The sequence below is a fragment of the Lagenorhynchus albirostris genome, chromosome 4 (genome assembly GCF_949774975.1).
Source record: "Lagenorhynchus albirostris chromosome 4, mLagAlb1.1, whole genome shotgun sequence".
NCBI classification, from domain to species: Eukaryota; Metazoa; Chordata; class Mammalia; order Artiodactyla; family Delphinidae; genus Lagenorhynchus; species Lagenorhynchus albirostris.
This window is the reverse complement of record NC_083098.1, coordinates 5,985,535-6,003,942: the sequence shown is the minus strand read 5'-3', so window position 1 is coordinate 6,003,942 and position 18,408 is coordinate 5,985,535. Positions and strand designations below refer to the sequence as shown.

The window sequence follows — 18,408 nt, the reverse complement described above, 5'->3', positions numbered from 1 at the left end:
TTTTTAACATAAAGTAACATCCACAGGTTCCGGGATTAGGGTGTGGATGTCTTTTTTTGTTTGTGGGGTGGTGGGTAGAGGACTGGTAATCTGCCTGTTGCCTTTGATTTTATCTTATAAACATGTAAATTAGAAAGTTCTGTGATTTAACACCGATATTAATATCATGAAATATGAACCCACTGGAATACATGGGAACTAGATTCTACAGATTTCTTTTAGCCCCAGGATATGAAGTACATATAGGAGAGGCTTTGAAATTAATGTCGCTACCATTACCTCTCTAGTAATAGACTCCTAAAAATAGGACTCAGAGTTGACAAAGTCATAGGATTTCTTTAAAAATATTTTTTTTATTTATTTATGGCTGTGTTGGGTCTTAGTTGCGGCGCGCAGGATCTTTCGTTGTGGTGCGCGGGCTCTTCGTTGCAGCATGCTGGCTTCTCTCTAGTGTGGCGTGCAGGCTCCAGAGCGTGTGGGCTTTGTAATTCGCAGCACATGGGCCCAGTTACCCCATGGCATGTGGGATCTTAGTTCCCCGACCAGGGATCGAACCCACGTCCCCTGCAGTGGAAGGTGGATTCTCTACCACTGGACCAGCAGGGAAGTCCCAAAGTTTTAGGATTTTTGAACTGGGAAAAAGACCTAAATTGTCCACCAGTCCTTAGTTTATGACTTAAGAGGCATAGAAAAATTCAGGTCGGGGCTTCCCTGGTGGTGCAGTGGTTGAGAATCTGCCTGCTAATGCAGGAGACACGGGTTCGAACCCTGGTCTGGGAGGATCCCACATGCTGCGGAGCAACTAGACCCGTGAGCCACAAGTACTGAGCCTGCGCGTCTGGAGCCTGTGCTCCCCAACAAGAGAGGCCGTGATAATGAGAGGCCCGCGCACCGCGACGAAGAGTAGCCCCCACTTGCCACAACTAGAGAAAGCCCTTGCACAGAAACGAAGACCCAACACAGTAAAAATAAATAAATAAATTTAAAAAAAAAGAATAAGGTCTTAAAAAAAAATTCAGGTCACTTGCTCTTGTGATCAGTCAATGGTAGAAATGGAAATCTGTCTTTTTTATCTTTTTATGTGTCCATATCACTATTTTAAAAATTAATTCTTATCTAATTTTGCAGTTTATTAATGAAAATTCCAATTAAAATGAAACTTTTTTACAAAAATCATAATTAAAACTCTTTACATCACTGTTGAGTCATTACATTTACTAGTTTTTGAATTATCTTATGGTATTTAATATGCACAAATAAGTCAGACAGGAATTTATTGGACTTGATGTAGATAGAAGAAATTTAGGTCATAATGTTTATTCTCAAGGGAAAGAAGTGTAAACTATATGATACACATGGACTAACGCTTTTCGAGGATACTGTTTTGAATAACACATCTTAATAGACTAACAAAATTTTCAACCTGGTGGGAATAAAGAGTAATGAATCAAACAGCACATGTTACTGTTGTATCAATAAATGCTTGTTGCACACTCTGTTTGGAAAGCTTAAAACATCTAACACTATTTGGACCTTTTACAGAAAGGAGTGTACAATAAGTATTAGTCCACTAGGTTGTGGTGATAGCTCTGTCTGGATTTGACCATGTAATCATGTTAATCTCTTGAGTACTGTTTTCTTACCTTTCTATAAAATGAGGGTTTTGGATTAGGTGATTTTTAATTTTCATGTAATTTTTGACTCCTTGAGAGGGGGATTGGGAGGGAGAGAAGACTGAGAATAAATTCTGCTCACTGTTATTACCTATCCTTGTCATCTTTATTCCAGGAGCAGATCTAACTCAAAAATTGTTGACCTGTGATCTGTTCCTTATGTGCATGTTCAGAACTTAGAAGCACTAGCTCTTGAAATTAATTGGGATACAATTAAAAATCTTTGAGTGGATTTTAATAATCTGAACTAATATTTCAAGTGGATATTCAAGTGGAAATACTTCAATATTTCCACTAATTTTCCAAGTGGAGATGGCATTATCTGTTTAATGTGACAGAGTATTCTTGTTTGTTGCTTTAATTTTCTAAGAACCTGTTGTGTGTGTGTGTGTCTGTTTGAGGTGTGTATGTTTGTTTTCCTCTTTGCTGTGGTAGATTGGTTGTTTGACATTTGTGGCACTTACACGAATTGGAGATTCTGCTAGACTGGTGGAATAATGCTTTTTGCCTTTTGAGAAGGGAAATGATAAAAATTACTGGGAGTTCTATCATTCTTACTTCAGCTGTTCAGAGGAAAATATATTTTTGAAATCTAACTTTTTCATATATCAGTAAGTAATCAGTGCTTTGCAGAAAAGAATTTCTAAGGTGAGAAAGAAGACTAATTTCTTCTGAAACAGGAGTTAGTGACTAAATGTGAGATTATTCTTTTTAGGGTAAAAATTGCTTGAGAAAATGATCAGCTTGAATTTGTTGTCTTAATGGATGATTCCAATTTTCTGTGAGATTTTGTACTTTAATTTCTTTTCTTGGAACTGTAGCTTTCATATAAAATAAAATAATGTAGAATTTATTTCCCTGTGCTACTTGGTAATAAATAGACTTTGTTTTTTTATCCAAGAGAAATAGTTACTGAGGTATATTATCCCACCTTAAATTTCATTTTAAATTATGTTGGAATTAAAGCCTAAATTCTCATTTAAATTCTACATTATCTTCTGATTAAATCTTGAAATAATCTTTTTGTTTCATTTTTCAGTAATAATTGAATCTATGACTAACGTACCTCCAGTTAATGAGGAGACTGTAGTTTTTAAAAGTGATCGACAGGCAGCAGGAAAGGTTTGTAAAAAATATTCACATCCTACTAATTATCCTGTTTCTTTGTTGATTGGTTTTTCTGACTTTCACTGTCTTAAAAAGTTTATTAATTTTAGTACATGAGCAATCTAGAGCTCTCAAATTTTAGTACATTCCCGATTTTCTTCAGTACTTCGTGTCTGCCTTTACATTGGTTTAATACTGCTTATTATCCTTTGCTGTTTGTGTCATTAAATACACATGTATACAGATTTTTCCTGATGTTTGTCAGGTTGTTTGCCAGGCAGTGGGTCTGTGTATTGAATAAGATACAGTTCCTCCAGGTACTCAGTTAGGTGCAGGAGACTTTCCACTGCATAGTTGTTCATACACTTTTTTGGTTTGTGAGGGAGGCCCTTTGAATAGTGACTCTCAAAACTTTTTAGACTTTGCCTTCCTCAGGTGGAAGCTGAGAGTGGAATATTTCAAGTGGAAAAAGATTTCAGTGATAGCAGTAAAGTGTCACCGTAGGCACTTTCTGGGGAATTATGAATATGTGTATCATCGAAAGGTTGGGTCCCTTTTAACGTCTTACTAATGGAACAACCCCACATGCTGCATGTCCAACCTTAAGAGGGAGGAAAGACCCCACATTTTACCCTGCAAATAACAATTCAGAGCGGTCAGCAGAGGACATAAAACCGTCCAAGATGAAGAATGTAAATACCAACCAGGTGTTCTTTTTCTGGCAGCAGGGACAGAGTTATATTCACCTCGGGACTCCCCACTGTGTGTAGTACAGTCCTTTGTAAATTATATGTGCTGAGTAAATATGTATTGAGTTGAAAACAAACAGGTAAGAAACCAGCTGCTATCTTTGGAGAAGCAACTTTCTGGGTTTATTTTTTCCTAGATAAGCAACAGTTGGTGTCTTTTTTTGTTCGGAGAGATATAGTTTGTGTTTAATCAGAAAAAAGCATGTATTTTGAACTATATTATTAGATCAACTCACATAACTTTCCCTTTTCTATGCCTTTTCCTGCTGTTCTATTCTAACACAAATTAGAAAGGGATCAGGCTTTTATCAGGGTCCTGCCACCCTGCACTACCTACTTTTTAGGTCACCAGACTAATTTACCAAAGAGAAGTGAGTCTCTTACGATTGCAAAGCAGTCAGCAACAGAATTAATTGGGGTCTAGAGCTAATACTTTTTGGCAATTCTTGAGAAAGTTTGCAAAGAGAAGAAAGACTTTTTAATACTGAAGGATGGTGCTGTGCTATTCTCCCTTTCAAATACTTGGGCTTAGTACTTTTGTTTCAAGTATGAATCTCAGTGCTTTTGATTCAGAGGAAGAAGTACTGCAATACAGAACAAACCCTATTTACTGCTGGTGCCTTTGTAAGGGGTTAGAGAGATTCTAGGGGCTTAACCTTGGAGGCTGTTGAGAGAGAGAGGAGTGGAAGTGGGTGGACACTGCTGGGGAGGGAACTCTCCATGTACAGGCAGGCTGGTGTGCCTCCTCAGGGGAGGCCAGGTAGCAGAGGCAAGGGAAATGCACTTCCTCCTCTTCTTGACTGAATTGAAACTGATCATTTCCATGATTCCTTTTATTTATGATTTTCATGACAGTTCCTTTTTCTTTAATAGCTAACTTAGACAGTTTCAATTTCAGTATACTCAACACTTCACTAATTTTGAAAACCTCTAAACTCACATTTCTTATATCCCCCAGTACATTTGAATTTTCAGTCCTGAATAATATTAATACTCAGCCCTTCTGTCATTTGACCTTGGAACAAGTCAGATAAAAATATAATATTTACGTCTTTAACTTTAGCTATGTGGTATAAGTCTAGAAAGAAAAATTAAATCTCTCTCCAAATTTTACATAGAAAGCTTTGTAAATTCAAGAAGTGACAAGTCTTTGAAAAATATTTGATTATAAATCTAGCACCTTGAAATAATCCCTAAGATAATGGTGGAGGTGTGGAGGGTTGAGAGTATCAGTTAAACAAACCAGTGATCAGAAAATGAAATTGAATCTCTTAGATATTTAGCATATATTATCCAGACACTAGATTGGTTTTACGTTTAATGTTAAACCTTTGCACGTCCTTCCTTTTCCCTCTCCTCTTCAATAACAATAATGATCAGCTACAGTGTCGAATGTTTTGTGTATATTTTAAAATTCACTGAAACTCTGTAAGGAAGTGGAATTATCCCCATTTACTCAAAAATCACAATAGCTAAAAAGGAACAAAGTGGAGTTTACAACCCAGGTGGTCTGATTTTTTTTTTTCCCCTTCCACCTCCCTCCCTCCCCCTTTTTCACTGATTTAAGGAGGGCAACCTCAGATTTGAATTTCTACTTTTGCACTTTAATCCTAATAATGATTAGTTCCTCTTGATAATTAGTGAATGGAATTCCATTTTTAATGTGAGTTCTTTAATATTAGGGGCTTTTTAAAAAGTGACCAACCTATATCACCTGTTATATTTATATAACTTGAATTTCTTTGCATTTAGTTTTGAGCATTTGTTCAAGCAGGTTTTGTTTTTGTTATTTTTTGTTTTACTTTTTAACAAATGAGAACTTTAATAATCAAAAATCAGCAACTGAGGATGTAATAAGATAGGTACTTTTAATGCAGTTGGTTTAAATTGGTCTAAGGTATTTGGAAAGTTGTTTAGTAGCTTAAATCAAGAGTTTTAATAATAATCATGCTTTTGGCTCCAATAATTCCATTCCTTACAAATCAATTTTCAGGAAATCTGAAGTACAGAGATTTACAGATAAAGGTATTTATTACGGGGCATCAGTTCTTACACTGAACAAATTGGAAGCTGTCTCGGTGTTCTACAATATAAGACAAATTAAATAAATTCTGCTAAATTTATAAAAGAGTGTTAAGTAGCCACAGAAATTATGCTTATGAAGAATACATTTAACATGAAAAAACTTAAAGAAACTTTAGGTTTTAAAAGAGAGCAATAGATCAGTGGAACAGGATAGAAAACCCTGAAATAAACTCATGCACCTTACGGTCAATTAATTTACAACAAAAGAGGCAAGCATATTACAATGGAGAAAAGACAGTCTCTTCATTAAGTGACGTTGGGAAAACTGGACAGCTACATGTAAAAGAGTGAAGTTAGAACATTCTGTAACACCGTATTACAAAAATAAACTCAAAATGGATTAAAGAGTTAAATGTAAGACAGGATACTGTAAAACTCCTAAAGGAAAACATAGGCAAACACTCTGGCATAAATCGCAGCAATATTTTTTTAGATCCGTCTCCGAGAGTAATGGAAATAAGGGCAGAAATAAGCACATGAGACCTAATTAAACTTAAAAGCTTTTGCTCAGCAGAGGAAACTATAAACAAAAGAAAAGACAACCTACAGACTGGGCGAAAATATTTGCAGATGATGCTACCGATGGGATTAATTTCCAGAATAAACAAATAGCTCATACAGGTTAATGTTAAAAAAACAAATAAAAAACCCAATCAAAAAATGGGCAGAAGACCTAAATAGACATTTTTCCAAAGAAGACATACAGACGGCTAATAGGCAGGCACATGAAAAGATGCTCAATATCTCTAATTATCAGAGAAATGCAAGTCAAAACTACAATGGGGTATCATCTCACACCAGTCAGAATGGCCATCACTAGAAAGTCTACAGATAATAAATGCTGGAGAGGGTGTGGAGTAAAGGGAACCCTCCTACACTGCTGGTGGGAATGTAAACTGGTGCAGCCACTATGGAGAACAGTATGGAGGTTCCTCAATAATCTGAAAGTAGAGTTAGCATATGATCCAGCAATCCCATTTCTGGGCACATATCTAGAGAATACTGTAAAAGATACATGCTTCCCAGTGTTCATAGCAGCACTATATTTACAGTAGCCAGGACATGGAAGCAACTTACATGTCCATTGACAGATGACTGGATAAACATGTGGTATTTACATAGAATGGAATATTACTCAGCCATGAAAAAGAATGAAATAATGCCATTTGCAGCAACATCGATGGACCTAGAGATTGTCATAGTGAGTGCAGTAAGTCAGAGAAAGATAACTATTGTATGATATTACTTATATGTGGAATCTAAAACAATGATACAAATGAGCTTATTTACAAAACAGAAATAGACTTGCAGACATAGAAAACAAATTTATGGTTACCAAAGGGGATAATGGGGTGTGGGGAGATAAATAAGGAGTTTGGGATTAGCAGATACACACTACTACTATATTAAAAATATACAACCAGGACCTACTGTATAGCACAGGGAACTGTACTCAACATCTTGTAATAATCTAATGGAAAAGAATCTGAAAAAGAGTACACACACACACATGTGCATTACTGAATAACTTTAATGTACACCTGAAACGAACACATTGTAAATTAACTATGCTTCAATTTAAAAAAATAGTTAAAATAAAACGGAGCAATATACAAAAGTATGATATAGTCTCAAAAGAAAAAAAATTGTTAATAGGAAAAAGACTGGAAAAATCTACACTGCTACTGATCATGGTCTAGTTTCTATAATGTACATTTATTATCAGAAACATATTTAAAAACTCAGGCATTTATATTGGGAAGAGTTTGAAATCAAGAGGTTCCCTTTCATCATTTATAAAACATTTTCAAAAATAAAATAATAGATATGCTAAAAGCAGTTCCTTTACCTAAAAGTTAAAGGCTGTATGGTATCTTTGGTTTTTGAGAAATAAACAATTTCAAGTTCAAATCTACTTTACTACTTTTTGAATTAAAAAATGTCATTTAATATTATAAAAATGTTAACAACTCTGGAAACGGCAGAAGTGACTGAATCTAAAAGAATCGAAAAGTTCCATTTCATAAGATTTTAAATGACAGCATTATATTTCTCAAACGTTACCAACTGTAATTCTTTTGTTTGTATCTTATAACTTAAATGAGCAATAACAAAAACAATTTATTTGCGTCTAGTTGGTAATTGGTACCACCAAAATGATTTAAATTTAGCAAGGAACAAACTTGTCACAGTTATTTTAGATTCATAGAAAGGAAATCTGGAATAAGCTAATGCATTTATGATCAAAATGTGAAGGCTTTATGAGTACGCAGAAATGACTTAAACTTTTATTGGTTTTATATTGACAGCAATTACCTTTGAAAACATTTATCGGGTTTCTTTATTTTGCAGTTAAAGGAGAACTTTATGTGTCTTCTTTTTCATAGATATTTGAGATATTTGGCCCTGTTGCGCATCCATTTTATGTGTTACGGTTTAATTCTTCAGAGCACGTTGAGAATAACAGTATTAAAATAAAGGACACTATGTATTTTGCTCCATCAATGAAAGACTTCACCCAGTATATATTCACAGAAAAACTTAAACAGTAAGTACGTTATTGGCATGCTATTTCTTTGCTTATCTAATATTTATGTTTTAGGAGTAATTCTCAGTGATGTAGTTTCTTGTAGTTAAAGTGGTATCTATCTAACAAAGAGTTCATTTGTCTTCCTGGTAGCATCTCTGAAAGCTACAGTTGTTATCAGATTTTATAGGTCGAGATCATTTGTATCTTTTGCCCAAAATGACATGATCAACTAGTAAGAGCATGTTTGGGCCATATACTTTTGTCAATTTTAATTCATTATTTTTTCCATTATATACCTCCTTTCATATATATGCTACTTTACCATTAGTATTATAATTTTTTAAAAAAAACCTTTTCCATTTTAAATAAAAATTTCTTTGGATTACATTCATAGGCTTCACTATTTAATGAAACTATAATTCTCAAGAAGAAAAAAGCAAATGAGTAAATTTCAGGTTGCTTATAAATTGTAAACTTAATAGAAGAGAGAACTAAAATGTGTGTTGTGTATCAAGCCATGGTTAACAGGGTTGACTTCACCAGCAAACCAGTGGTCTCCCTTCTGTCTGGATGCTATATGAAATATGCTATATGATGCCTGTGGCATGTGTCTGATAATATTTCTGTTCCCACCGATGAGCTGTATATTTGCCAGGTGTAAATTGTGTTGCCAGGTGTTAGCTGTAGAGCTGTTTATATCAGTTAGGTTTTTTTATTATAATTACATAATTAATTTTTGCACAAACCAGTGACATATGAATTCAAGTAGAATAGCTTTTTCTATAAACATAAGTTAAATGCTTTGGAAAGATGTAATGAATATGAGCCAATAAAAATATTGCCCAGTTAGGGGCAGAAGAAAAGACCTCAAGGGATTGGCAGAGAGTAGATCTTAAATCTGAAAAGACTTTGCACTCAGTTTGTCACAGAAGTCCCTTTGAAATCTACCTGTCTTTCAGTTGGAAACTTGAAATACAGGTGAAGCATTAGGGGTGTGGTTTTTGCAGGAGCTAACAGTGAGTAGTAACCCTGGTGCTTGTCAAACCCTGGTGCCAGTCCCAGCTGCAGGCCACGAGAAGGCCTCTCTACCACCTACATATTAAATCCAGTCTGAGTTTCAGTTATGGGAAATAATCTCTGAAATGAGATAAACATTTTATTCCTGATAATTGATTAAACTCATGTTTAAGAAGCCACACGATTATCTGAAGGAACTTAAGGTGTTCTTCAGGTTGCATAAGGTTAGTTTTTCTAAATGTTGACAAGAAAGGTGAATTAAATAGACAAAGTCATAGAGGTTTTAGTATGTTTTAAAATCATGCCTTAAATAATTAGCATTTCATTCTGTTTGAATATTAGGCTGTTGCTCTGGATGTGCCATATATTTAGCTTTTAACAGATAAAATATTTTAGCTAAAAATAGATAGGTTGAAAATATTTTCTGAAGATGTTTTTAGATAGATTTAGAAGCAGTCTTTGTACTGATTTGCAAGAACAAGAATTTTGTCCTAGAAAGAAAGAACAAGAAACTAAAGAATTGGGAAATTGAGCCCACCCTGCAGAAACCCAGCCTGACAAAGACTTCTGTTCTAGGCTGCGTTTTTTGTGTCAGTCGTGGGGACTCCTTTGCCTTTGAGGTGGAGAAGTTCAGCTTCTCTCCAGCTTACCTTCTTCTAGTAAGGCTATTTTAATCTTAGCTTCCCATGAACTTAGTCTTTTGTTAAAGATGCTGTTTGAAATGTTGCTTGATCTTTTCTATAGTAGATTTTGATTTTCTGTGGTGATACCCTACTTGGGGAGCGTTTACCATTTACATCTTTAAGATTCCACACTAAGGGCACCGCAGGCCATCAGATGGTATCCATACAAAAAGGAGTCCTGGAGCTATGATAAATGCATGGGTGTAAGATGATAATTAAAAGCAGAAAAATCATTGGTATACATGGTATATAATGTCAAAATTCTGAATTAAAATTTTAGAGCAAACTTAATGATTTCATGTCGTGCCAGCCCACAGACATCTGTAAATTGATTTTAATGGATTGTGGATTAATGGATTAATGATTTTAATGAATTAATTCCTGAGAATCTTCCATTTATTTTTGAGATTTGGTTTCAAGCAGGGAGGACAAAATCTACTCCTAATACCTTGTAATATTTTAATGTAATTGAATAACAAATATTGTCAAACTCTGAAATCAAGAAGATTAACCAGATAAGATTTAAAATGAGGTTTCAGAAATTATAATTGTACTTATAATAGATGTTCGCGCTTTTGTTGGTCATAGAGTGTAAAACTTTCCACCAAAAGTAGTTAATGCTTGTGATGATACTGTCCTTTGGGGTCTCCGAAGCTCCTCCTCCTTCCCAGACTAGATGCCCTTTGTCTCATCCTCTCGTCCTTGAGAGTCAGTCTTAGAGCAAGCCTTGGTTACTCAGGGAGGATCGCTGATATTCCTCAGGTAAATCGAGGAAGAAGAATTTCATGTTGTGATCTCTGTTGTTGAACCTGTGAAGTCTTAGACAAGGGAATGCCTCGTATTCATTTTTGTGTCCTTGGCACCTGGAACAGCATTTTGACCTTGTGGTATTGGTTAAGCATCTATTGAAGGAAGTTTATGAGCTGAGCTCAGGTATCATGAAACTGTCAGTCAAAGTCAGAGCATCTGGAGCTACTTAGGAACTGCAGAACCACTTTGCCCTGCACAACACAGCCTCGGCTTCTCATTCTGATTCCCCGCTCCTAATAATTACGTGTGCCTTTCCCACGTCTTCTTAAATGAGGTAAAGAACACAAAAATGAGCCTTTATTCTTTGTTCTTATTTTCATATATATTGCAAATTAAGATTGAGCTTAGGTCTTCTACTTTATTATTTTCCATACTATTAGGTTATAAGCACTTAAATCTTAGTAAGTACCTTGACCCTTTGACCTTTGTTTTTCCCCCCTAGGGATAGGGGATCAGATGCATCATGGAAGAATGATCAAGAACCACCACCAGAGGTACACGTATAAGTCTTTTTACACAGTATTTGAGAGAGGAAGGTAGGACTCAATCTTATAAATCCATCATTTTACACAGTATTTGAGAGAGGAAGGTAGGACTCAATCTTATAAATCCATCAGTCTTGTAAATCCAATCTTATAAATCCTGAAGGAGGTCCTCAAGGCTGCTCACCAGTTACACTGCCTTTTGCCAGCCTATGTGCTCTCCCCTGTCCCAGATGGCTTTTATACCGCCCAGCGTTTGCGATCACTTCAGGAAAAAAAATTTTCAGTCACATTTTAATAATTATCACCTTATCATTTTCCTTAAAATGTCCTATTTTTATCAATTCTGTTGAGGCCTGGCAAAGGCAGAATTGTCACTGTTAAAAAAAATTGTTTTTCTTTAGTAAGTTCACCATGTGGGACGTGATTATACACCATCACATTTATTGATGGTGCTTTTAATAAGCTGCCTTTCTTTTGGAGGTACAGAATCATTACAGTCTTACCTACTTCTCCATTTTTTACAGTATAATTACCTCCCTAAAAAGAGTGTTCTTGTATTTCTTTCTTAAATCCATGCCAGCAAGACTATTTTTATGTCTCAAAGTAGCTTGATATATATAGTCTTCAAGTTATTAAAATATGAAAATTACAGCAGTGAATGTATACATTTATTAAAATAGTGTGAATTTATACAATATAAAAGAAAAATGGTAATTATTATAAGTGGGAGTTTTTAAATGTGCTCAGTAGTTCTGATGAAGTTTCTCAGTTTTGTAAATTCTTGGTATTGCAGATTTAATTTTGGTCATTTTAGATGTTCTCAAACGGTGCTGAAGGTTCATGGTCTATGTTAATTTCTGATTTTGCTGAAGCATCGGTCAGGGAGTGCCCACTTACATAGTCACTTAACCAGTGAGCAGTCCTAGTTTAGTATCCACACTGCCATGGGATTATGTTTTCTGATTTGTGTCATGTGTACATGTGATTTCCACTAAGACCCTGAAGATTCACTTAATTTTCTTAGTTATGTTCAGGACATCTTAAAAGTATTTGGGGATTCACAAAGGTCTTGAAACATATTTCTTGTGAAATCCATATATTCTAATACATCCCTGTTGTTTTAGACCTAAGCATTAAAGTTGTTAATTATGGAATTGTTAATAGTTTATAAAATTGATTTGATTGGATTAATTTTAAAATTAAATCACAACATAGTTCGTGGGAATTGTTTTTTCCAAGTAGTCAACTGGATGTCTCTATTTCCGTAATATGAGAAACTCTGAGATTCTAATTTTATAATGATCAGATTTTGTCATATAGGATTATTGCCTGGTCTTAATCGTAGACTAGAATTTGGAATTTGTGGGGTTTAAACTTAAAAAAAAAAATCATGCCCTGAAAATAGGAAATGCTGAACTGGGATAAAGGAGCATAATAGTGAATACATCTTATTCATCTCCACATCCATTTCTAACATGAATACATAATTTGAGTTGAATAAATGTGTTCACTGAATGCAAATTTAAATTAATTTTAAATTAATAAGAAAAATGTGAATTTTTCTCTGATTTTGTGAGGTGGTAGCAAAATATTGCCAAAGTAGTCGCTCTAAAATAAACTATTGCCAGTTAAGATCCTTTAATACAGCCCTCCTGCTTTTTTTTTTTTCTTAACATCTTTATTAGCATATCATTGCTTTACAATGGTGTCCTCCTGCTTTTTAGGATAATGTCCAGTTGTTTAAACTGGCCCCATAAGGGTCTTTATTAACTTCTCCAATTTCATCGTCTCAAAGTTTGCTGTGTAAGAAGCTTTCGCTTTGCCTTAGAGAACCATTTGTACTTCTCTAATATACGGTGCCTTTGCACGTATCCCCCACCCACCAAAAGTTTCCTTTTCCTTGTTCATTGCTGACTCATCATCAGAGATTCATCCTGGGTCTTCCGTATCAAGTCTTCCTTGCCCTCTTTCCTCTTTCTTTTGCCCCATAATCCCAGAGCACTGTCATAGCACTTGTTTATTGGCTTATTTATCTGTTTTCTCATTTGAACCGTTTGAGAGAAAGCAGTGTCTTCCATCTGATCTCAGTACTTTCGAGTGCCTGGCTCAATACCAAATTTAACATGAGCTTAAAACTTTTAGCACATTAAAGATCAGTAATAGAAGATCATGTGTTTCAGGGTACTAAAATTAGTTGATGTTTTTGAATTTGTTTATAGATTCTGAGGCATATCAACTCTTGGTTCATGGAAGATTCGATCTAGAATATATTTCAGCAAGATCATACTGAAAATCCCATACAGAAACTTTCATATGTATTTTATTTCTTCCTTTTAATTAGGGAACACATGTATACACAGTGACCCTGCTTTTGTATTTTTTTTAACGAAACATAGTAATTTTCTGAAATTAATAGAATAGTAAATTACCTGAATTCCAAGAAATCATAGAAGTTATACATAGCTAATAGGTCTTGGTTTTTGGTAGGTTGTAACAGTGGATCCCAATTCTTAGTAACATCTGAATTTTCCCTCTTGTAATTTAAAACGATTTCTTCTTGGAAGTTGGGTCATTCACGTATCTGCTTATCAAAGCCTTTTCCTACGGTCCTATCCAAAGGGCATCCTAGTGATTTTCCCCACCCTTACTTTGCCTTATTATTTATTTATATCCCTTACTATACCTCACATTGTATTATTAAAATAATCCCTATAAAGTGTTTAAAACAGTGCCTGGCATATAATGGGTGTGTGTAAATTTTTGAATAAATGATGGGTATAACATTCACTTCCATTTTTATATTAGATCTGATAATTTATGTATTTGCTTATTCCTAACTACTCCTGTCTTTCGAATTGTTTGGCAGCTGGCACTATGATGAATGGTGACTCTAAGCTGGAAGTCAGATTTCTAGCTAGGGAATGCCCATATCCGAAGGGTGTTTAAGATCAGCATTTTAAAGTTACCTATCTGAAACTTTCTAGGCATTCAAAACAAAACAATATAAAAAAAATCTTCAGTACTCATCTTCTGTGTTAGAGTCATTAGGCATTTATCAAAAAATATTTTATTTTTCTATCATATCTGATTTGAATATTACTGGTAAATATTAAGTATTGAAAAGGGTAACTTTTCTGTCAGGGTCACTGTTAAATATATACCATTGAATTGGTAAATGCATGTGACGTAAATCTATTTTTCTGTGGAAGGCCTTAGATTTCAGTGATGATGAAAAGGAAAAAGAAGCCAAACAGAGAAAAAAATCTCAGATTCAAGGCCGGAAAAAATTCAGATCTGAATTTAATGAACCAGGTGAGTTAAATGTAATATATAGTCATTTTTTCATCTTCATTTACATCTATGTAAGTTCCTCAGTAATAAAACTGAGGGAAACATCTGGGGGTCTTCTCTTTACGCTCTGGCATCTGGCTAGCATTGGAGGCATTACGCACAGCATGCGATGTGGTGGGAGAGTCACGGGATATTCATTGGTGGTTTTTCAGGCTCATGGATGTAAAAATGGCTCCTAGGGGTAAAAGGCAAACTAAGCCTTGGTAGAATCATTTGTACTCATCAGTACTTTTTTTTTTTTTTACAAAGCTGTTTGCTTCCATTTTTAGAATTAAATGATATGGTGCTTAAGCTAAAGTCAAGGTGTTTTATTTCCTATTGACATAATGCAATCACAGAAGAAAGTCTTCATGTTGCCTTTTTATATCCACATCCACTTCCCTCCTCCTGCCTCTTCCTCAGCTCCTGACAGCCACTGATCTTTGTGCCATTTCTGTGATATATTTTGTCCTGTCAAGGATGGTTATATAAATTAATGATTGGGTTTTGTCACTGAGCACCGTTTTCTGGAAATCATCTAGATTGTTGTATGTATCAAGTTTCTTTTCATTCCAGCGTAGTATTCTGTGGTGTGAATATACCACAGGTAGTTTAACCATGCATCCATTGAAAGACATTTGGATTGTTAACAGTTTGGGGTTTTATGAAGAAAGCTGCTTTATATGTTCGTGCACAGATTTTTATGTGAACACAAATTTTCACATATCTCTGGGATAAATGTCCAAGAGTACAGTCGGGTTATATGATACAGTTGCAAGTGGACAACTTTGGGGTCAGGGGCACTGACACACACACAGCCCAATGTAGTTGAAAATCTGTGTATAACTTACAGTTGGTCCTCTGTATCTGCAGTTATGCATCTGTGGATTCAGCCAACCCTGGATAGTATAGTATGTATTTATTGAGAAGAATCTGCTTATAAGTGGACCTGTGCAGCTCAAACACATGTTATTTGAAGGGTCCACTGTAGTTGCATGTTTAGTTTCTTGCGAAACTGCCATACTGTTTTTCGTGTGGCTCTACCACTTTACGTTCCTATCACCAGTGTATGAGTGGCCCAGTTTGTCTGCATTCTCACTAGCATTTGGTATTGTCATTATTTTTTATTTTAGCCATTCTGATAGGTATGTAATGATATGTAATTGTGATTTTTAACTTGCATTTTCCTAATGACTAATGATATTGAACAGCTTTCCATGAGCTCATTTGCTATCTGTGTATCTCTTCAATGATGTATTTGTTCATGTCTTTTGCCCATTTTCTAATTGTATTTCTGTGTTTTACTCTTGAGTTATGAAAGTTTGTACATAATTTCTTCCAGTCTATAGCTTGTGTTTTTATCCTCATAAAAGGATCTTTTGCAGAACAAAAATTTTTTATTTTGATGAAGCCCAGTTTATCTGCTTTGCTTGTATAGAGTCTGAGAATTTCTTTCCTAGACCTACCTCCCAAAGATTTTCTCTCTCTTTTTTTTCTGAAAGTTTTCAAGATTATTTTAGCTATTTTAGTTCCTTTGCCTTTCCATATGAATTTTAGAATAAACTTCCCTATATTGACAGAAAGTCTTGCCAGGATTTTGATAGGAATTGGGTTAAACCTGTATGTTGGTTTGGAGAGAATTGACATCTTAACTGTATTGAGTCTTCCATTCCACAAACATGGTATATATACATCACCATTAATTTAGATCTTTCATTTCTTTCACCAGCATTATGTAGTTTTCAGAATGCGAGTCCTGTACATTTTTTTGTCAGATATACACCTGAGTATTTCATTTTTGGGGAATCATTGTAAATGGTGTTGCATTTTTAATTCATGTTCATGTGTTCATTTCTAGAATACAGAAATACAATTACTGTTTCTGTGTTTAGCTTGTGTATTGTGAGCGTGCTGAACTCACTAGTTCTAGGAGTTTCTCCCTTGAGATTTTCAATGTAGACAATTATGTCAATGGCAGTTAAGAACAATGCCCCCCCCCACAGTCTGTATGCATATTTAGCTCTCTTTCTCACCATTACTAGCTATAATTTCTGGCACTATATTGAGTAAATATGTTTTGTTCCTGGTCATAGAAGAAAACATTCAGTCTTCCACCATTAAGTAAAATGTTAGGTGTAGGGGTACTGTAGATGTCCTTTATCAAGTTGAGGAAGTTTCTGTGTAGTTCTGTTTTCCCTGAGGTTTTTTTCAGGAATCATGAATTTTGTCAGAATTTTAAATTCTGACAATTGTTTTTCTGCATTGATTGATAAGATCACATGACTTTTTCATTACCTTGTTAGTAAAGTAGATTACATTGGTTTTAGAATATTGAATGAGCGTCATGGGAATAAACTGTGGTGTATAATTGTTTGTATATGTTGTTGAATTTTGCTCATATTTTGATAAGGATTTTTATGTTTATATTCATGAGGAATATTGGTCTTTCTCTTCCTTCCTTCCTTCCTTCCTTCCTTCCTTCCTTCCTTCCTTCCTTCCTTCCTTCCTTTCTTTTCTTTTTCTTTCTTTTTCTTTCTCTCTCTCTCCCCCTCTCTCTCTCTTTCTTTCTCTCTTTCTTTCTCTCTCTCTCTCTCTCTCTCCCTCTCTCTCTCTGTCCCTCTCATTTTTTTTATGTGGTTTTGATGTCAGCAGAAGCTTCCAACTAGCTTCATAAAATGACTTGGGAATTTTTTTTAAATTATTTTCTTGAAAACATTTTGTAGATTTGGTATTAATTGTTTAAATGTTTGGTAAAAAGTCTCCAGTGAATCACCTCAGCCTGGAGTTATCTTTTTTTGGGAGACTTTTAATTACATGTTCAATTTCCTTAATAGTGATATCTTTTTCACATTCGATAGATTATAGTAGGTTGTGTTTTTCAAGGAATTGGTCCATTTCATCTAATTTGTCAAGTAATTTGTGTAGAGTTGTTTACAATATTGCCTTAACATCCTTTTGATGTCTTTCCTGATATCGATCATTTGTGTCTTCTATTTCTTTGTCAGTTTTGCTTAGAGGATAGCCAATTATGTTGCTTTTTCACAGAGCCAGTTCTTTATGTCATTTAATTTTCTTTATTGTTTTTCTGTTTGCAGTTTCATTCTTTCAGCTCTTTATCATTAACTTTCTGTTGCTTGCTTTGGGTTTATTTTGTTCTGGTTTTTCTAGGTTCTTGAGGTGGGAGCTTATATTATTTACTTAAGACTTTACTGCTTAAACTTGTTCCACAGATAGTGGTGTGTTTTATTTATTGTGATTTAGCTTAATGTTCCTTTGTTTGTTTTTATTTACCTTGAGACATCCTCTTTGACCAATGGATTATTTAGAAGAGTATTATTTAGTTTCCAACTGTTTGGAGATTTTTCTGTTATTGATTTCTATTTTTGATTCCATTGTGGGTTGAGAACGCAATCTGTATGATTTCAATTCTACATTTTAAAAAAAGTTTTGTGGAATATGGTCTATCTAGGAATATGATTTGGGGCAGTTGAAAGTAATGTGTATTTTGCTGTTGTGTGGTGGAGTGTTCTATAAATGTCAATTAGATCTTGTTAGTTGATGGTGGTATTGAAATTTTCTCTAGCCTTAGTGATTTTATGTATAAGTGTTTTGTCCGTTGTTGAGAGAGAGCATGTGGTTGGGGCATGCACATTTAGGATTACTATATTTTCTTGGTAGATAACCCCTTTATCATTATAAAATGTCCCAGTCTTTGCTCTGAAGCCTGTTTTATCTGATATTAATGTAGCTAATCCTTCTTTCTTTTGATTAATGTTTGCATATTATAGCTTGTTCCATCCTTTTACTTTCAACATGACTGGATCATCTGAAATGTTTCTTGTAGATTGTAGTTATGTTTTTTAATCCACTCTGCCAACTTCTGTGTTTTAATTGGTATATTTAGACCATTTATATTTAATGTAATTATTGATATGTTTG

At 34.7% G+C, this 18,408-nt stretch overlaps 1 protein-coding gene across 1 annotated transcript in view; it reads left to right on the top strand.

Annotated features, from left to right (window-relative positions):
* The window catches only part of NAF1 (nuclear assembly factor 1 ribonucleoprotein), a 38,850-nt gene that overhangs the window by 17,003 nt on the left and 3,439 nt on the right, over window positions 1-18,408 (top strand). The window contains exons 4-7 of the mRNA XM_060147087.1: window positions 2,713-2,795; window positions 8,002-8,162; window positions 11,097-11,148; window positions 14,349-14,451. Of these exons, the coding sequence (XP_060003070.1) occupies window positions 2,713-2,795; window positions 8,002-8,162; window positions 11,097-11,148; window positions 14,349-14,451 (399 nt within the window). The remainder of the gene's footprint in view (window positions 1-2,712; window positions 2,796-8,001; window positions 8,163-11,096; window positions 11,149-14,348; window positions 14,452-18,408) is intronic.